Raw genomic sequence first — 18,310 nt, 5'->3', positions numbered from 1 at the left:
CGATGTGTGTACTGTGTGCTGATGTTACTGAAATATGTATCTCCAGCCCAGATCTCTCTTCTGAGCACCAGTCTCATATAAAGCTGCCTATTGACCCTCTCCACCCAATCATTGCCCAGGCTTTTCAAACTTACCTTCTTAGCCAAACTTTGATCTTCCCCCTCAATTTGAGCCTTCTGCAGGCTTTACCACCCTATCAAGGGCCCTTTCAGTCCTTCATACTCAAGGCAAAGATCTAGGTGTCATTGCCAATGCCTCAGCACCCACCCACATTCCATCTTACATTCTCTACTTCTCCACCTTCCCAAGCCACCGCCCTGCCAGGGTCACCATTCCTTTGCACTTGGAAACCTGCAACAGCCTTCTAGCTGGTCTCCCCACACCCACTCAAAAGTGCTTTCCAAGCCATGTAGGGTGGTTTTTCAGGAACCCAAACCTGGTATCATTCCCCTGATGAAAATGATATAAAGATAAAGATAAAATCCAAATTCATTAGGTAGCACTAACTGCCCTACTAGCTCCTTCCTCACCCTCAGCTGCTCCTTCCCACCTCCACATCTGGGACAAGTGGTTCTTTCTGCCTACAACATTTCCCCTCTCACTCTTGCCCTACAAAACTATCTTTGTTTTTTAAGCCTAAATGCCAGCTTCCCAAGGAATTTCCACCCTTACCCTTCGCACTACATGAGGGCTCCATTAATTTTTTTTCTTGGCCAGACGGCGCGGCCTTCAAGCTCTTAATTTCCCAACTAGGGATCGGACCCGCGCGCTCGGCAGTGAGAACATGGAGTCCTAACCACCAAACTGCCAGGGAATTCCCCTCCATTAATTTTTCATAGCACTCTTCATCTTCCCCCACAGCACTTCCCATCATGCATAATTATATATTGATTTAAAATTATTAACAGATAGTGATCATTTGATGATTAAAAAATTTTTTATTTTATTGACGTATAGTTGATTTACAATGTTGTATTAATTTCTGCTGTACAGCAAAGTGATTCAGTTATACCTATATATACATTTCTTTTTCATATTCTTTTCCATTACGGTTTATCACAGGATATTGAACACAGTTCCCTGTGCTATACAGTGGGACCTTGTTTATCCATTCTATATACAGTATAATAGTTTGCATCTGCTAATCCCCAACTCCCAATCCATCCCTCCCCCACCCCCTCCGCCTTGGCAACCACAAGTCTGTTCTCTATATCTATGAGTCTGTTTCGTACATATGTTCATTTGTGTCATATTTTAGATTCCACATATAAGTAATCTGATGATTGTTTTCCCACCCCTCCCCCACTCTCCCCCAGTAGCCGAGCATCGCCTTGAATTAGAACAGTGCCTATTTCACGCTCCATTCTATCCTCTTGTCTTCAGCACTGCATTTACACATAGTAAGCGCTCAAGGAATGTGCTTACTTAGCTAATAAATCGATACATTGACTCATTTAATCCCTATAACAACCCTGTGAAGTAGGCATTTCATCAGATTCGGGGAAGCTAACAGCCGGGGTGGGCAAGTGGCTCGCCCAAAGTACAGGGCAAGAAGAAGAGTCAGGTCCTGACCCAAGTCAAATCCTAAATTCTGAGCCGGAATATTTCCGCTCCTGACCTTTGGCCTTGGTAAAGGGGCCAGGGAGGAGGCGGACTTTGAGCCACGGTAACGTTTTCACAGATTACATGGGTCATCCACGAGAATCAAAGCGAGCAAACGTTCACTTACAGAGACTAGAGTACGCCCCCTCCGCTCTAAATGTGTAAAGATCACAATCTACTGCATATGTATGAGGGGACCAAGGGGGGGCGGGGCGTGATTCGGGGCTGTCCTGAATGCGCCTGATCAAAAATTCTTCGGATTTGAAGACTTCAGAACCCCCAGATTTCTCAACACGTTAGCAAAAAGTCTTCAAATGGTCAGCTGTGGCACATGTTAGGAGGATATCGGGCATAGAAGACGCCCCCAATTTAGGTCGTATTATCAGGCATCTGCCGTAGGCAGCCCGATCCCAGAAGGGGTCCTCGGTCGGCTCAACTAGAAGACGAAGGGGGCGTCTCCCCTGCTTCCTGCGGCGTCGGAGGCGAGTTGAGGCGGAGGCAGGCTGCAGCTGCGAAGGCGTCAGCGGTGGCGGCGGCGCCATGGCAGGGCTCGCAGGTACCGTGGCGTCGGCCTCTTGGGGGCGGGATGAGAGGCCCTCAATGCGGCCGCGCCGCCATGTTGTCCCTTCGGGGTCACCTTAGGCGTCGTCCGGTCCCTCTCTGGGGTTTTCCTTCCGCGCACCCTGGGGGCCGCCCCTGTCCGATGTCACGTGATTGCCCTGTTTGGCCCCCAGCCTGGGCCTTGGGGGTCTCTTCCTGGCCCGAAGGCAGGTCACTGGACTCCTGGGTTCTCGTTCAGGCCTCCAAGGTCAGCACTCGCCTGTGTGCTTCTGGGATGGGGCAGGCAGAGCTGGGGAGCTCGGGGCTGGGGGTGCGACAACCTTCTCTCCGGCCCCGGTACCCGTGGCAGGGGGCCCAGCTTCTGAGATGCCTGTCACTCTGTCCCCGCCACTTAAGTTGCCTTTTTTTTTTTTTTTTTTTAAACCAGAAGGGGCGTGGGGGAGAGGGGAGAAAAGGGTCTCCCTCCCCGGGTCCCCGCCTTGGTGTCTGGGGTGATAGGTTGACGCTCTGCTTTGGGTCGCGGGTGCTTCTTACTCCCTCTAATTTTACACCAAGTCTGGACACCCGTTCCCTTTCCTACAGTATATGTGGGGAGTGGCCCTCAAGGGCAGCTGAAGGAATGGATTGCCTGGAACACTAATGGCCTGGAGAGAAGAATGGGGGATGGGGGACAGTTGCTTTTTCCTTCCCTCTTCCACACCTTATTTAATTTCCTTCCAGGCCTCCGTGTCCCTTTTCAACGCTAAATGTTGGGGCAGACTGGGGTCTGTCCTGGGAAAGAAACGGCCTTTCTGTTTATAGGTTCGGATCATGTTTTATCCCTTTCAGGGAACTGGTGTTTTGGGGACAGCTTCTGTTTGCCCTGCCTGACATGGTACAACCATCCCCTCAGCCTTCTGGACGGCAACACCAAAGCCAGGACACACACACACACACACACACACACACACACACACACAGTTCCAGCTTAAGTGCTAATGCCAAGTGTTAGATCTTGTTTATTTGTTTGTTTGTTTTAAATCAGAGACTAATTAATGTCAGCAAATCTGTTGAAAGATTGCCGAGCCCTGGTCGGTTTCCAGTGACCAGATCGCTTCCGTATCTGAAATTGGTCTTGTTAGAATTGCTGCCAAAAACAGTTTAACCTTTTATCTGTAACATGTTGTTTCAAAGAGGAATCTGGAAGTCTGGGTTTGGCTGTCTTTTTCTGTTGTTGTTCTCTTATCTTTGAAACATATGCATTCCATTTCAAGCCTGTCGCTGTGTGATATACCAAGGACCATGTGTTGCCTGCCTCTCTGACTTCCTGTTCTGGGAATGCTCTGGAATCTGGATCCTGCTGGGGAATGGGCCCCGTGGGAGGGAGAAAGGGAGGGGGAGGGGGAGCAGGATCATAACCAGAGAAGATGGTGACATGTCTCTGGGGCATATAGAGGAAATCAGAGGTCTCCAGGGAAAAAGAGATTGTTGTTAGACTAATGTTTTGTATATGTGTGCACGTTTAAATCTCTGGGGGTAAAACTCACTGCAAATTCAGAATCTCACTGTAGGGTACTGGCTTCTGAGTAGATAGAAGTTTGAAAATGTCTAGCAAATGACTCACAGCACACCTGCTCCCTCATCCAATCCAACCCACATGTAATAAGCTGTTGCTGTCCTGCAGCTGAAGCTCAAGAAACTTGTCCTTCAATCGCAATCCAAATATTCCACAGGTAGAGGTAACAGTGTTACATAGCACCACACACTTCCAACAGTCATGGTACCTAAACCCCTCTGCGGTTTAACCTCAACTGGTTAGGCTAAGAAACTAACATCCTTTGGGGGCATTAGTCCCAAGAGTCTTGCCTGTTGCTGGAGTCTCACAAAGCCATTCCAGTTCCCTCATAACTCAACTGCTCTATTCTTGGCCTCCTGGTGGCAAAGTCTTGAGGATGTGGTAGAGAAAATTTAAGCAAAGGGGGGGCCTGTGGACTAAGGGCTTTGCAACAAAACTGTAGTCATTTTCAACTCTTTTTGTTGCTCTCTGTCAGAATAAAATGTTTTAATGGTATTGCTTCTGGAAAAAATTTTATAAACAAGATGTGTTTGGACTAGACTTCTAAGCATTGCACAGGAATAGAAAGTGAACACATTCCTTCCATCTTCTCTGGTGGACTGTGTTTCCTGCCATAACATGAGGGTTTGGATGGGGCACAAAAGGGGGGAGTGGACATTGCACATTCAAGCCACCCATGCGGGTGCAGCCCATCAGGGCGGCCCCTGCCTGGAAGTCTGTCATCTCATCATGCCACACTCAGAGCCCTGCTGATGGAGGGATGGAGAACGCCCTGCAGTTGGGCTTTGCCAAGATCATCTGGAAAGCCCTGGGGCTGCCAGCAGCCTCCTGCCTTTTAAAAGGGGGCCTACAGTGTCGAGAGCAGCCAGACATTCCACGCTGCTGCAGCCTGTCCCCCTGAACCCAGCTACCTTATAACTGGGCTGAGATTAGAGCATCTGGGGCAGTGGGGCCGTGGCCACGCCCCTTGAGGGCTCTGAGGGGAGGGGCACCCTTTATTGAGAACACATGTTGAAATATGTTCATGGTTCTCTGCATTTAGTGTGGAAAACCACAGAAACTCCCAGTCTTGAGGCTTGCCAAGATACAGGCTTCAGAAGGGAGGTGTGGGCATTGCCTGCTGCTGAGTCACCCTGGGGCAAGAGGAGACCTACCCCACCTACAGGCTACGGTAGGGGCTGGAACCGCCCAGCCTGAGGAGGATGAGGCTCCGATCGCACATCCGCACCCTAGTCCCATTGAGTCCTGATTGCCACTTTGATGGCAGAATGTTTCTAGTGTGTTGGGGTTCACTGGGATCTTAGCAGTCCTTTTACAGAGGGGAACCGAAGGTGGCTAGGAGTGACCTGACCAGGTTCCCTGGGCTGACTGATGGCAAAGCCAATAGTGGAATTGAGGTCTACACCCCCCACCCCCATAATTCTCTTATCTTGAACTGAAGTTATAGGTGCCTCTAAAGGTGCTAGTGGTTGGGCTGAGAAACGCTAGGGTCTGGCGCAGGGGCGGGTAACATCAGGCTCAAGGGATTGAGGTCCTTTGTGCTCCAAAATTGTTTGTGACAGCTGTGACTAAGGGATTTGAGGAAGTGGCAGAAAGATTTATAGCCCTCCAACTCACTCCCTGGATGTTGACCCAGGAACAGGTGTGTGGTGACAGGGACACATAAAGCCATAGACGAGGCTGAACAGGCGGCATTGCCATTTGGTGAGGCAGTCAGCTGACCCCACGTAAAAGAAGCCTTGACTCACTGAGGAGTGGGAGAGAGACCTTGGGAGCCGAGCAGCCAGCCCACCCCACCACCCTGGCATGATGGCAGGGGAGAGCCCAGGGCCAGGGACCTGGTAAGCACCCTTAAGGATATGGAGGCTAGTGCTGGGAGAAGCACAGGACCCAGTAGTGGGGAGAGTGAGCTGGAGAGAGGTTCCTGAGGGTGGGGGAGGAGACCCTGGGAAAGTAGGCGGGCCTGGCAGGATGCCCTTGTAGTGGTCCTGGTAGAGGTTATAGGGCCTGGAGGGATGAACTGGGCGGGGGAGGTGCCACACCACACCTTTTACCCCATAGTCATTGTCCAAACCAGTGCCCCCCCCACCCCCCGTGCTCATTTCCTTGGGGATCCTGGATGGAGATAAGACTGTGTTCTGAATTCCTGATCACCCTCTTGGCCCCTAGTACCTCCATTTTGAGGGCTCCTCCCACTTTTCCCCCTCCTATCTTTTCCCTCCTTCCATCTTTCCCACTGATTACTTGCCAAGGCCCCTTATCCCAGGAAAACTGAAGGCACCCACACCTTTGGGGAGGTATAAGTGGTCCCTTATTCCGAGACCACAAGTGAAGATGTCCACCTTTTTCTTTGGGTGGTGGTGCGGGGATGTGGTCCTTTATCTCAGGACAGTGTTGAGATGGAACTGGGTGTGTGAAGGTTTATTCCCATTTTGTTGCTTCCCCTCCGTCCCTCTCCCAAGTAGAGTGCCCACTCCACAATGGGCACATCAGCCCAGTCTTAGAAGTATGTGTTGAAGCCGGAAAAGAAGTCACAGGAGACAAAACTTTTTGGTGCGCCTCCACCACCCCGCAGGGTTCTGGGACACTGTGCGAGACAGGGGAGGTACTTTTTTAATTTTTTTGTAGAGGCGGTCCCTGTCCTCCAGGAGCTTACAATCTAGCCGGGGAGACACAACTAATGCACACTTATACAATCATTACAATTAGCGATTACCACAATATTGACCACAATTGCATGAGACCTGGGGGATACAAGATCAGTGAGGGGCTGGGGGCTTGGAGGAGGTGTTTTGGTAACGATGGGATTCGTTTTCTTGTTCAGTAGGTCCAAATTGAGTGACATTTCTTTTGGGTGGGAGTGGGGGGAAAGAGGAACTGAGGGAGCAAAGGCAGCAAGGCTGGAATGCACATGCCGTAGGCAAGGGACAGTGAGAGGGCCCTGCTCTGTTTCTTAACCCTCCTCCCTCACCCTCTGCCCTCCAGTCCCGCCACACAGGCACGCAGTTGTCACTTGTCTGCTGCACGGAGATTCAGGGCTCCGGCTGGTGAAGTTGGAATGTCCATTCTGCTGGCTGCTGTGGTTGTCTGGATCTCTGTGGTGCGGCCTGCTGGCATGGCCGTGGCTGCGGGGCTGGGATGGCGCTGTCCCGACTTGGTCCAGATCTGAGTGCGTTGCCTGTGCCCAGATCTCAGGGGTCTGCTCCCCCATTCCCCCCTCCTCCCTCTACGCCACCCGCAGTAGGACGGGTGCAAAGGGGTGGGGAAGGGATCTGGTGTTGTCGTCATTGTCGGTGCTGCTTCTCCGGGGGCCTACCAGCCCCTCACTGACCTTGGCAAGTGCTCCTCTGGCGAGAGGGCACAGGGGACGCCCCATTCCTGCGCGGCACTGGCTCCCATGCTGGTGGAACTGCACAGGAGCACCTGGTGACACGGCCGCCCAGGGGAGGGGGCTGGAGCCTCAGTTGGGGGCCCGCTGGCGGCGCTCTCCCAACACGTGCCGTCCGGTTCTCGACACGGTGTATGCCAGCTTCTGCAGGGAGTACCTGAACACCTGTGGCGAGAGAGAGACCCAGGACCTGCCCTTAGAGGCGAGCACCCGCAGCGTGTCTGTAGTGCTGCCGTGCCCGCCCCCGCCCCGCCCCCTGCCCCGCCCGCCTGTCCAATGAGGAGAGGCGGGTGCGGGCGCAGCTTGTCCACGAGTCAGGGCAGCTGGAGCTTTTCCAACTGTGCTGAAGGCTGCATGGCCGCAAGCTGATTGGACCCACAACTTAGGTATACCTCACTTCTCGCAATGGGCTGTGTCCCTGGAGGATTTCGAAAAGCGAATCCTACCCAGTAAATGCAGCATTCCAGGAACACCTTGAAGGAAATATGCGATTCCTTTGGCAAAGGATTCCTTTAGCAGGGAATTCTTCCTGCAAGGGGTGCTTTTAGGGTAGATGATTTTATGGGCAAAGCAATTTCTTCTGATTTATTTCTTTTTACACAAAGCGCTTTGCCTGTATTTGATTTTTTTTTTTTAATAAAGCGAACTGTCCTTTTTCGGAAGGGCTTTTTTTCTGTTCTATTTTTCCTGCAAAGAACCTTTTCCTCTAATTGTTTTCTTCAAAGCGCTCTTATCGATTCATAGTTTGTTAGCTCCTTTGTCTAATATTTTTTCTGCAAGGCGCTTTTTATCTAATGCATTTTTTTCTGCCAAGTGCTTTTGTCTGATTTATTCTTCCTGCAATGCGCATTTTCTCTAATTCATTTTTTCCCGCGAATTTTTCTGATTTGTTATAATCTTGATGGCGGAGTGCTGGGGGTTTTTTTTCCCCCTGAGAAGTGCCTTTTTCCAACTTATTTTTTGTCCCACCCCCGCAAGCACTATATTTTCTGAAGGAAAATTTCCCCGCAATGCGCAATTTTTTTAAGGCGGAAAAATTCCGCTGTGTGAGCAGTAAAGTCTCTTTTCGCAAAACAGAAGTGCCCCGCCTCCCTCCTGGGGTCGAGTCTCACGTAGCGGTATTTTCTTACCACGTTGGTCGCTAAGCGCCTCGGCGATCGTCCGCGGCTGGCGCCCGCCGCGCCCCAACTCTTTGTTCCCGGGCGGGCGCACTGGGAAGGGTCTACGCAAGGAGGAGGACGCAGGGGACGGGCGGGGGCGTGCGGTGCCGGCCGCGGCACTTGGGTGGGCAGGGATCGCGGCAATCAGGACAGGACGGGTCGGGATGCGGCAATTGTGACGCCGACTTGCCGGTTCAGGGGGCGCACATCGCGACCCTCTCCCACCCAGAACCCGGGCACACTTACCTGCAGCAGCACGCGGAAAATGTACCAGCCGATGATGAGCAGTTCAGCCGAGGCTGCTGCCACTGCCGCCATGGTTCCGAGAGTGGTGGGTGGGTGGTTGGGAGCGAGTGCTGCCGGTTCCGAGGTCCGTTGGCCTCTCGGAGTCCGCTGTTGGGCGCACTGCCGCAGCCGCGGTGGCCGCGCCTTAAGTATCCGCCCACCGCCCAAGTGCGCATGCGCGCTATTGGGGGGGGGGTCCGTGAGGAGGGGTGGCCGGGGGCGCTCCTCATTCGTCAGGAGAGGAAAAAAAATAATCCATCTGCTCTTTCCACACCGACCCCCGCCTCCTGAGTTCATCTTAGCCCCTTTCCAGAAGATTCCGCTGTGCCCGCGTTTGAATTTTAATGTAAAATGGAGGGGAAATGCAACTCTGAGTTAGCGCATAGGGTAAGAGTAGGGGTGCGCACCCCTTGGTAGCGGAGCCCATCTCTCCGAGCCCGGGCCTGCAAATTCGAGCCCAGTGTCCGGTGCCGCGCCAGATCACACCTGGGCAAGGATGGAAAAGAAGGGGGACCTAATTTAGAGAGGGATCATCTGCCCCACGGAGCAAAAACAGGTGCCCCTTCCAGAAGCCTTGGCTTCACAGGCCCCCCGCTCAGCACTCATTTTCTAATATTCGATGTATTAGAAGACCACGTCCTCTGCTTTGCGAGAGCCTCTGAGCGCGGAACCTTTCCCTGATGCCCGCATCCCGCTTCTTACGGTTGCTAGATCTACAGCGGTGGCGGCTGTAGGGAGCCGAGCCAGGGCACTGAGCCCTAGGTGCAGAAGCGATAGTCACCGGGTGTCTACCCTGTAGGAGGGATGGCGCCTTTGTATGCGCGGAAGGGATGGGATGAGCTCTCCAAAGAAGTGGTCTGAATGCGCTCTGGCATAGTTTTCTGCTAGGCGGGTAATTCAACCTCTGCTCCCCTACCCCCCAGGCGCTGGTAGGTCTTCCTCAGCCAGCGAGGTTCTTTGTACCCGTTGCGCTGGGCGTCTGGAGCTTGGAGGAGGGTTTTGCTACCGCTGCCAGAGGGTCGTGGCTGCCGCCGCTCCAATTCCTGGCGCGGCACGAAGACCGGAATGCGGTCTGCGAGCGCGGCCCTGGCGCACCGGTGGCCCGCTGCTCGAGAGCACTTCTTCTCTCCAGCAAACTGCCTGGCACGGGGGCCAACTGGCATTTGCCCCTATGTGGATAGAAAATTAATTTTGATTAAAAGCTCATAGAGGTCAAGTTCTATACAGTGCCGGCAGCAGCTGGAGAGCGCAAGTGAACCCAGAGAGGTCAGTTTGGACGAAGTAGCATGGTGATTTTTTTTTTTCCCCTACATTGACTTTCGAAGAAGTTGGCTGATTTTGGCAAAATGACGCCGGATTATTTGAAAAAGGCAAGCTCATTCTAGGCTGCCATCTTAAAACAAAATATTCGGTGATGCTGCCGCGGCGGCTTCCCAGAGCTTGCAAGGATCCGTTGCCGGCAATCTCCCGCCGGCAGTGCGCCGCTAACTACTTTAACTCTCCACCGAGCACCTGCTGTGAGAGATACTAGACACAGAATCCTTTTCTTATTCCTCAGGGGTCACAGCATGGAGCCCATGGCCGTCCGGTGGCAACCACAGGGCGGTATTGTGAGGTCTGGGTCCCTTGAGGACGGGCCGCAGCCCCAGGAGGCGATACATGATCTCTGCTGGGCAGGGCCCAGGCAAAGCCAGGCCACTGTGCCAGACCTGCCTAGAGCCCTCTGGCCTAGCCCCCAAGAAGGGGAGACACCCAGGATGCGTCTGGAAAGGGTGACTTGGAGAGGAGTAGACTTCCATGGGTGGGCAGGGAGGAAAGGGCATTCACATTTGCTGTTGTTAACCATGATCCATTTTTCCAAATAAGTATACATTCTGTTCCTGTTTTTTTTTTTTTTTTTTTTTTTTGTCTGTCTGTCTGTTTTGTGTCTGTTTGTCTGTTGTGTTGACTTTTCTCTTCAGGATCCCTGCTGCCTTGGTGATCCCGGGCTGACAGCCAGAGACCACAGCGGCTCAGCTCCTGGAGAGCGAGGGTTGAAGAAAGCAGAGGGCAGCCGCCTGCGCCCGCTGGCTCCCATTAGGTCGGTTCCTGCAGCGGTGCCCGGTGGCCTTGGCGAAGGCCCTGTCCAGCAGAGATCATGTATTGCCTCCAGTGGCTGCTGCCCGTCCTCCTCATCCCCAAGCCCCTCAACCCCGCCCTGTGGTTCAGCCACTCCATGTTCATGGGCTTCTACCTGCTCAGCTTCCTCCTGGAACGGAAGCCTTGCACAATTTGTGCCTTGGTTTTCCTGGCAGCCCTGTTCCTCATCTGCTATAGCTGCTGGGGAAACTGTTTCCTGTACCACTGCTCCGATTCCCCGCTTCCGGAATCGGCACACGACCCCGGCGTTGTGGGCACCTAACAGCCAGCCCAGTTAGCTTTCCAAGGAAGCAGAAGACGGGAGGGGAGGCACTGACATAGGTCATAAAGCATTGGAGTTTCAAATCCCGCGGCCCTGCGGGTGCCACATTCCTAATGGCGCCTTTTTGGCCTGTGACGTTTTATCCTTATAATGTGAATAATAGCACTGATCGGTGCTTTTATCGTAGAGTCCTGTAGTCGTGGGTGGTCTTGTGGTTGTATGTGTTCTGTCCCCATCTTGGCCCCCGACTGGCAGGATGGCCACCCCCCTCGCCTCATTCCCACGAGGAGCCTGCACCCATCCTGGTCCACTGCCCCAGCATGATCCGGGCAGATAAAATGCCAGTCTCATTGTCACCTCTGTGAACCTTCCTTGTCAGGGGTTCCTCCCTTCTCAGAGTATTACTGACTCCTCCGTCCCTCTCTTGGCTTCCTGTTAGTTCTCTTTAGCCCTTTCCTTTTTTGGGGAGCACCTGTCCAAGACAGGGCTCAGTTTTGCACTTATCTCGAATATAAAGAGATTGCTGATGCCCGAGAGCCTCGCTTTTTCATCCTTCTTCCCTGGCCAGCAGGCTAGACAGAATTGTGTCTTGACTGCTGTCCACAAATCTTCAGTATTTTCCCCACTTCATTTTGAAGGAAGAAGTAACAGATACATGTTGCTCTTTCACCTGGGGGTCTGGGCTCCTGCTCAGCAGCCCAGCTTCGCTTCCTTTGCCCTTCCTCCTGCCTTTCTCAACTGTCGCAAGGAGGGGGCCTCATTTTGTCTCCCATGCATGCTCTGCAGGATTGACGTGTGGTGTGTTTACGTAGATCTAGCGGTCCCCAGCCGAGTGAATGGGAGAGTATTGTGTGTTTCATAACAGCCACGATCCCCTGATAGGTGTTTGGATATTTTTTGGTGTGGTGTGCCGTGCGTGCGTGTGTGTGTATACATACGTACGTGTACAAGTACATGTGTAAATCCTTTTTAAAGAAGCTTTATCGAACGTGTTCTGATTTTGAGGTGTAGCAATAGCTAGCTTGTAGGGGCCGCTACAGTTGGTATTTAGTATGGGGATTGCAGAGTGACCAGCACACTGGACTCCGAGGTGGTTCAGACGAGACAGAGGGGAGCAGTGGCCATCGTCCTCGTGCCAGGAGCTTCTCCGGTCCTGCGCGTATAGACTGTATACGTTATGAAGAATACACGGGAAGACTTTGTGACTGTCACTTGCTTTTTTCTTCTTCTGCGCTTCAGTAAAAGTGTTGGCAAATGAGACTGTCTCCTGGCCCCTGCCCGCTGGGGATCAGCATGGTTGTCCTTCCAGTCTAAACCATCCATCTTTCTCTTGCCTGAAGGGGGAGGGAGGTGGGCCAGGCAGAGGACAGAACTGGAGGCAGTCCATCTAGGGAATGGGACTGCGAGGCCACACTTGTGGAACATTTGGACTGCTATTCTGGAGCTTTTATTTCTGGTGTGTTCGTTGCACAGCTGTTTGAAATGTTTAATAAAGCTTTATAAACTTTACTCTGTGGTTTTATGTGGCTGCAGTCCATTTGGGTCGTGGTGTTGGATTTCTAAGTTGGTGGGGGGCAGGGGGTAGCATGGAGGGGCTGAGTCCTTGGCGCCACAGTACCTTAGGCTGAAAATTTGATCTGCTCTCTGGAGAGCAGATGGTGGGATTGGGGGAGGGGGAGCAGGGGGCAGGCCAGGCGGTGAACAGGAGGGAGTCTGAAAGTTTTCAGAGATGAGACATTTGCGTTTCTCAGCTCCCATGGCTTCTCGCCTGAAACTGTTTCCCTCCGTAGGAGATTTGAGTAACCGATCCCTTGACAAACAACTTAAGACAGCTGGAGCTCTAATCATCAAGAATTTTTATGGTGCTGCTTTTGAAGTAAAAATAAAGTGAAACCCCTTATGGCATTTCAAGTGGAAAAATAAATAAGGTTGGCTGTCCACGCAGGGGGCTCCGGGCGATGGCTGGAAGTGCGGGAGTGGCGTGGTTCTGTGCCGTCAATGTGCACGTGCTCCCATGGCCGTGACCTTTGAGACAAAGCTGGGTGGCTTGCCAGGGCCCTGTGCTGGGTGTCCACCTCTCCATCTCTTCTCCTTCTGGAAAACATAACAGGAGCACTGCCTGTCCAAGGCACAGGGCTGTTGTGAGAGTTTATTGTTGTAAAAGGGCTTGGGTTGTTTCATAAAAGGTCGTCTGTTATACCTAGATTGGTAATTTATTGCTATGAAGTTTTGTGTAGTTTTCTCCTGCCCTTTGCAATCTCCCCATTGTCAGTGTATCCCTTTTTTCATTCCTACCATCGCCTATCAGTGCTTTTCCTTTTCTTGGTCAAAACTTGCCAAAGGTTTGTTCATTTTAAAGGTATTTTCAGGTAACCAAACTTATTGATTATATCTGCTGGGTATTTTTCCTTTCTGATGCTTTTGTGTTTTTACCTCTGCATTCTTTTTTTGTGTGTGTGTTTCTGGATGTATTTTGTGGTTCAGCAAAGTCTTGACAAGTTGAGGAGTGTTACACGTGGAAAGGATGGTTTGTTCAGCAAACATTGAGCCCCTGTACTGGGCTTGCTGGGGATTTCAGGGGCAAGACCCAGGCCTGACTCTCCAGGAGCGCATGACTCTAGCCTAGTGGGAAGACTTAAGAAAATAGACAACTGCAAATTCCAAAAACAAAACAAACAAACAAGACTTTTGTGGCCACGCTCTCCCGTGGAGGCACCTGGATGATAAATGAAGCCAAGATTATTGCTTACTTTGCTCTTCCTCCGAAAGCAGCTTTCTGTCATAGGTCAAGCTCACTAAAGAGTCACAAACAGGCCTCCCTCTGAAAGATTTGTGGCCCTTTCCAGCAGGGAGCCTGCAGCCCACCCTCTCCCAAGGTGATGCCACATCAGCATTCTGTCTGCCCAGCACTGCTTTCCACCTGCCAAGGCAGCACCAGCAGCACCCTGCCCCCTCTTCCTGAAATGCCTTTCAGGAAAATGAGAAGTGGATGATACCTCTTCTGGAAAAGAGCAGGGTACCAGGTCTTAGAAAACCACACCCTGCAATTCTGCCAGTCGCCGTGGCTCCTAGTGTGAAATGTTGCTCATGTGGCACCTGGTAACCACAAGATCCCATGAGGCCTAGGTCTGGGCTTCTTTAGGAACTGGTCTGTGCCCTGCTCTGCGCCTCAGTTTCCTTGTAGGTAAGATGTGCGCTTTGGAGCAAACACAGTCTTCCTACCCCTAATATACTGGGAATACTTTCTCCGAGGATCTTCGGGTCCTCCTGGATACATTTGAGGAGGGTGATTGAGCTCTGGGAAGGTGGCACTGCCCTTGCAGGGCAGCCTGCGTATGCTTTATGCTTTAATGATTGTACCACATTAGCCTGGATATGCCTCTGTCAGGAAGCCTTCTTGGACTCTTCCCTCTCCCTAGAGATCCAGTTGCCTAGGTGACTTCACTCAGCCCTCTGTTGAGTGCTAGTGCTAGTGGTCATGCAGACTTTCTCTTCCGCAGTGATTGGGCTCCCCCCACCTCCCTAGGGGGTTTGCATTGTTGTTTAACCTGAGGTGCTTGTCAGATCCTGTACAGGACCAGGCCTTGGGGTCACACAGTGGACAGGGTGGAGCGTCTCTGCCTTCAGGGAGTCATCCAAGCTAATGGGAAAGGGGGTGACCTTGGGCAGGTAATCCCACAGATAGACAGAATATGGACTGTGGCAGGTGCCCTAAGAGGAGTCTAGGGGAGTCTAGGGGGACCTGGTGTGGGATGGGGAGGATTGATGTTCAGGCTGAGACCTGAGGACAAGTGTAAATGCTGGAGCAGTGAAATAATAAATGGGATGTTATTTCTCACCATCTAATCAAGCATCTCTGCTTACAGCGAAAGACACTGGGCTGAAAGTAAAATGAAGGACCACCAGTATCTGGCTGCCCTGGAGGGCTGTACTGGGAGATAGGGGGTTTAAGGTTGACGTGTTGGTGGCGGGCCCCCAAACTCAGTCCTGAGTGAGCAGTCTTCAGTTTCCAACTGACTGGAACCATCATAGACAAGGATCTGATGGGAGTAGGGGGTGGCCCAATCAGAGCAGCACTTAATTTAAGGTGGGATTTTTTTCAGTAGGGAACGGGATAGCATTTGAGCAGTAACAGCAGCAGGACTGTCAAGAAGGCCACTGGCCTGTCTAGATCATTGGGAATGGGGAGAAGTAGATCCAAGGAGCCATGGTGGGTGAGGAGGGGAAGGCAGGAGCAAGAGCAGGCTGGGGAGGGAGGACAGAGAAAGATGAGAGACTCCCGTTGAATAGCTGCAGGACGTGAGGTCAGGGAGGGGTCGTCCCTTGTGTTCAGTTGACTGCCGGAGCCAGAACCCAGTCTCCTGGCGTCTGTTGCAAAGCTCACCCCTCATCCCCCAGCCCCCTAAAGGGAGAAAGGGTCACTGCTCTGAAAAGAGGGAGGAACTAAGCAGTGCTCTCAGCAGGCCAGGGAAGGTGATCCTGACTCAAAGCCAGAAGAAGGGCAGAGTTTGGTCTGCCAGGCTTCAGGGAGAGAATTCCATATCGCGAGAAAAACTTTGATTATAGACCGGGCTCAAGATGAAGGGGAGGAGCTGGCTGAGCAGCAGCTGGAGGCTTCAGACAGAAGCCCTGGGTCTCCCTCTCGGGACTCAGTGGGCGTGGGCTTGGGGAACAGTTTAGGACCGGCAAACCTTGAGAGACGAGGTTTCGGGGAGCCCGGGCCCTACGCCCCTGCCTCTTTGACCACATATCCCTGAGCCTCAGTTTCCTCACTGGCAAAACAGAGATGGTAACACCCCCTGTAGCCTGGCTCAAGGCCAGGTCTTCACAAATGTTACTGCCTCTCTTCTGTGCCCTACCACCCTCCACCGAGCCTTATTGGGCTCAGGCTTCATAGGGATGCGGTCTGATCATCCAGCTCTCCCACTCATTCATTCCTGCAGGGAGCATTGCCAGGCCCTGTGCCCAGCCCAGAACCTGATAAGACCATGCCCTCCGTGAGGAGCTCCTGCAGCAGCGGGGAGGGCATCGAGGCAGTCCTGCAGGCGCATGATGACCGTGCTGTGTCATCGGGGCTGTGTGGAGTTAGGGAGAGACCTCATTTGCGAGGCCGTATGTCAGCACCTCAACATGAGTTCCCTTAATTATTTTTTACAAGCCCCGAAATGACAAGATCCTAAAAGGGAGAGGAACACCTAGATGGTGCTCTTTCCTGAGAGGCCAGAACCCTGGCTTTGCACCCCTGCTTGGCCACCAGCTCGCCTAGGACCGTCCATGGATTTTTCCCTCTTGGAAAGAAATCACTGCCTATTGGGCCTCCTCCTCATGAGGAACTGGTGCGGGGATGTTTGAGAGTGCCCCGTCAGGTACGGGGTAAGCACGAACCTTCTCCACAGACTAACCCTTTGAGCGGTTCTGGCCTCTCACCTCTTTTCCTGGACAACTTGTGGAGAGTCTACAGGGGGACGCCTCACTGCTTCTTCCAAAGCTAAATTCTTCCAATCCCCGCCCCACACTGCTAGTGGCCGCCCTCTAGGGCAGGGCGGGGAGCTGAGGCCCTGGGCCTGATCCCCACCCCCTTGCCATGTGACCTTGCTCTCCTCTGCTCATTCTTCTCCGGGCACCGCCCCCCACGCCCGCCCCGTTTCCACATCTGTTCACCTAGGAGGGGCTGGCCCAGGAAGTCTTTAACGTTTCCAAAGCCATCTTCTCTGAAATATCAGTGAACTTTATCCTTGTTACTTCAGTCTTAAAGGTATTGGTTGAAAGAAAGTATGTTAAGCAAGCATTTATTCAAAGGGTTTTTTGCATTAAAGAATAAACTTTACGTCTCTGGGGTGCAGAAGTGTCAAGAATCTTAGAGTCAAAGCAGACTTGGGAGGGTCTCTGAGGGAGGAAGACAAACACGGCCCTTCCGTGGTTCCCTGTTGCTTGTGGTCCTGCTTGGCTGTCAGAGCCCTGCACCACCCTTGAGGGTGGGGGCTTGATCTCTGTCCCTTGACCAGGCACGGTACCTGCCTGGCCAGGCCTGGCATAGAACCTGCTGGTTGGCTGGCCAGGGGGGTGGATGGGTGGAAGGCTCAGTCAGTCAATCTCTAGACTCCCTAAGGAATTAAGTGGCCCTCACTCTCCTAGAAGTGAGGGAATTCAGTTTGCCTCCCAAATCTCCTCTTGGCGACTCTGAAGTGGTAGTATTTTCCAGCCTCTAGACTAATATTTTACACACAGATATCGCAGACACTAATATGTCACAAAAGATATGTGAGAAGAACCTTGCAAAAGGCTCTATAGCCTGGTATTCTTCCTGTGGCAACAGGTGGCTGTGAGTCACCTCCCCTCGCTGGGCCTCAGTTTTTCCCCATGTCTAAAATGAAGCAGTTGGACTAGATAATCCTTGAGTTCCTTTCTAGCTCTAGCATCACCCTCAGATGCCCTGGTACCCAGAACAGTAATTGGACAAGGGGCATGGTGACCCCAGGATCTGGGTCAGTCCACATCTTGGAGCATGGCGGAATCGTGGTGATGGCTGCAGCCCCCTGGAAGCTGAACGTGGCAGGAACTGGCTGAGAGATTTTTTTGCTGATGGTGAAATGTCCTGGCAGAGTCTATGCAGGTAGGTTGATGCAGGTGAGGGGAGGGGTTGGGCTCTCCCTCCCTTGTGGTCCCCGAGTAACATTTCCTTGCAGAGTCAGAAGCTTCCAGGACTGTTTGTTGGGTGCCAGCTAGATTCAGCCACTCATATAGCAAAGTGGGTGAACCATCTTTCCGCACACTGTCCTGGCAGGGCTTGCAGAAAGGCTTTCTGCTGCCACCCCTTAAATGCTTGCCTGCATTTCATTGTTATTGTGTCTAGAATCATACCTTCCCATAGCCTTTTGGTTCCCTGTCCAGGTGGCATATTCTCTGAGGATGTTGTGGTCCTGATGCCATAATCAGCCAGGAATAACTTAGCTCAGTGTCAGAGCCACAAGGGGAAGACTTGTCCAAAGTTGGAACTCTGACTATTGAAAAATAATAATCCATTTTCAACCTCACCTCAGAGCACACCCCCAAATTCAAAAACTTTTGATCAGAAAGGAGACATAAACCCATTAAAAACCAGAGAGAAAAGGAATTGGATATTTAACGTGTCTGAAAGGGGGAGCCCCTCTAAGCTAAAAAGCAACAAAATGCAAGAAGGCAAAGACCAACCAATTTGAATACATCAAAACTAAGTATTTCCAAAGTCAAACAATGTCACAAACAGAACCAAAAGGCAGAGTGGGTAGACTATTTGCAGATCCATACTGTGTAAAAGATCACACACAAAACCTTAACAGTAAAAATGCAACAGATAGGTATGTAATTCATGTAAACAG

General features: G+C 52.1%; 2 protein-coding genes across 5 annotated transcripts; one reads left to right on the top strand and one right to left on the bottom strand.

Moving 5' to 3' along the window:
• Positions 1-1,999: 1,999 nt before the first annotated feature.
• Positions 2,000-12,461, top strand: BLCAP (BLCAP apoptosis inducing factor). Of its 2 annotated transcripts, none has more exons than XM_007193147.3 (2): positions 2,000-2,158; positions 10,513-12,461. In XM_007193147.3, the coding sequence occupies exon 2, from the start codon at positions 10,689-10,691 to the stop codon at positions 10,950-10,952; it is 264 nt and encodes an 87-aa protein (XP_007193209.1). In that variant the 5' UTR covers positions 2,000-2,158; positions 10,513-10,688; the 3' UTR covers positions 10,953-12,461. The 2 variants fall into 2 exon arrangements, with proteins under 2 accessions (XP_007193209.1, XP_057384596.1); XM_057528613.1 differs by lacking the exon at positions 2,000-2,158 and adding an exon at positions 5,406-5,559.
• Positions 6,266-8,714, bottom strand: NNAT (neuronatin). 3 transcript variants are annotated; one of them, XM_028169343.2, is made up of 3 exons: positions 8,513-8,714; positions 7,504-7,579; positions 6,266-7,271 (listed from the first exon to the last, which is right to left on the bottom strand). In XM_028169343.2, exons 1-3 carry the CDS (start codon positions 8,582-8,584, stop codon positions 7,042-7,044), a joined length of 378 nt encoding a protein of 125 aa, XP_028025144.1. In that variant the 5' UTR covers positions 8,585-8,714; the 3' UTR covers positions 6,266-7,041. The 3 variants fall into 3 exon arrangements, with proteins under 3 accessions (XP_028025144.1, XP_007193207.1, XP_007193208.1); XM_007193145.3 differs by having other exon boundaries at positions 7,499-7,579; positions 8,513-8,713; XM_007193146.2 differs by lacking the exon at positions 7,504-7,579 and having other exon boundaries at positions 8,513-8,713.
• Positions 12,462-18,310: the final 5,849 nt, after the last annotated feature.

Source organism: Balaenoptera acutorostrata, chromosome 15, assembly GCF_949987535.1.
Source record: "Balaenoptera acutorostrata chromosome 15, mBalAcu1.1, whole genome shotgun sequence".
Taxonomy (NCBI): Eukaryota; Metazoa; Chordata; class Mammalia; order Artiodactyla; family Balaenopteridae; genus Balaenoptera; species Balaenoptera acutorostrata.
The sequence above is the reverse complement of the archived record's forward strand: the minus strand, read 5'-3'. Positions and strand labels throughout refer to the sequence as shown.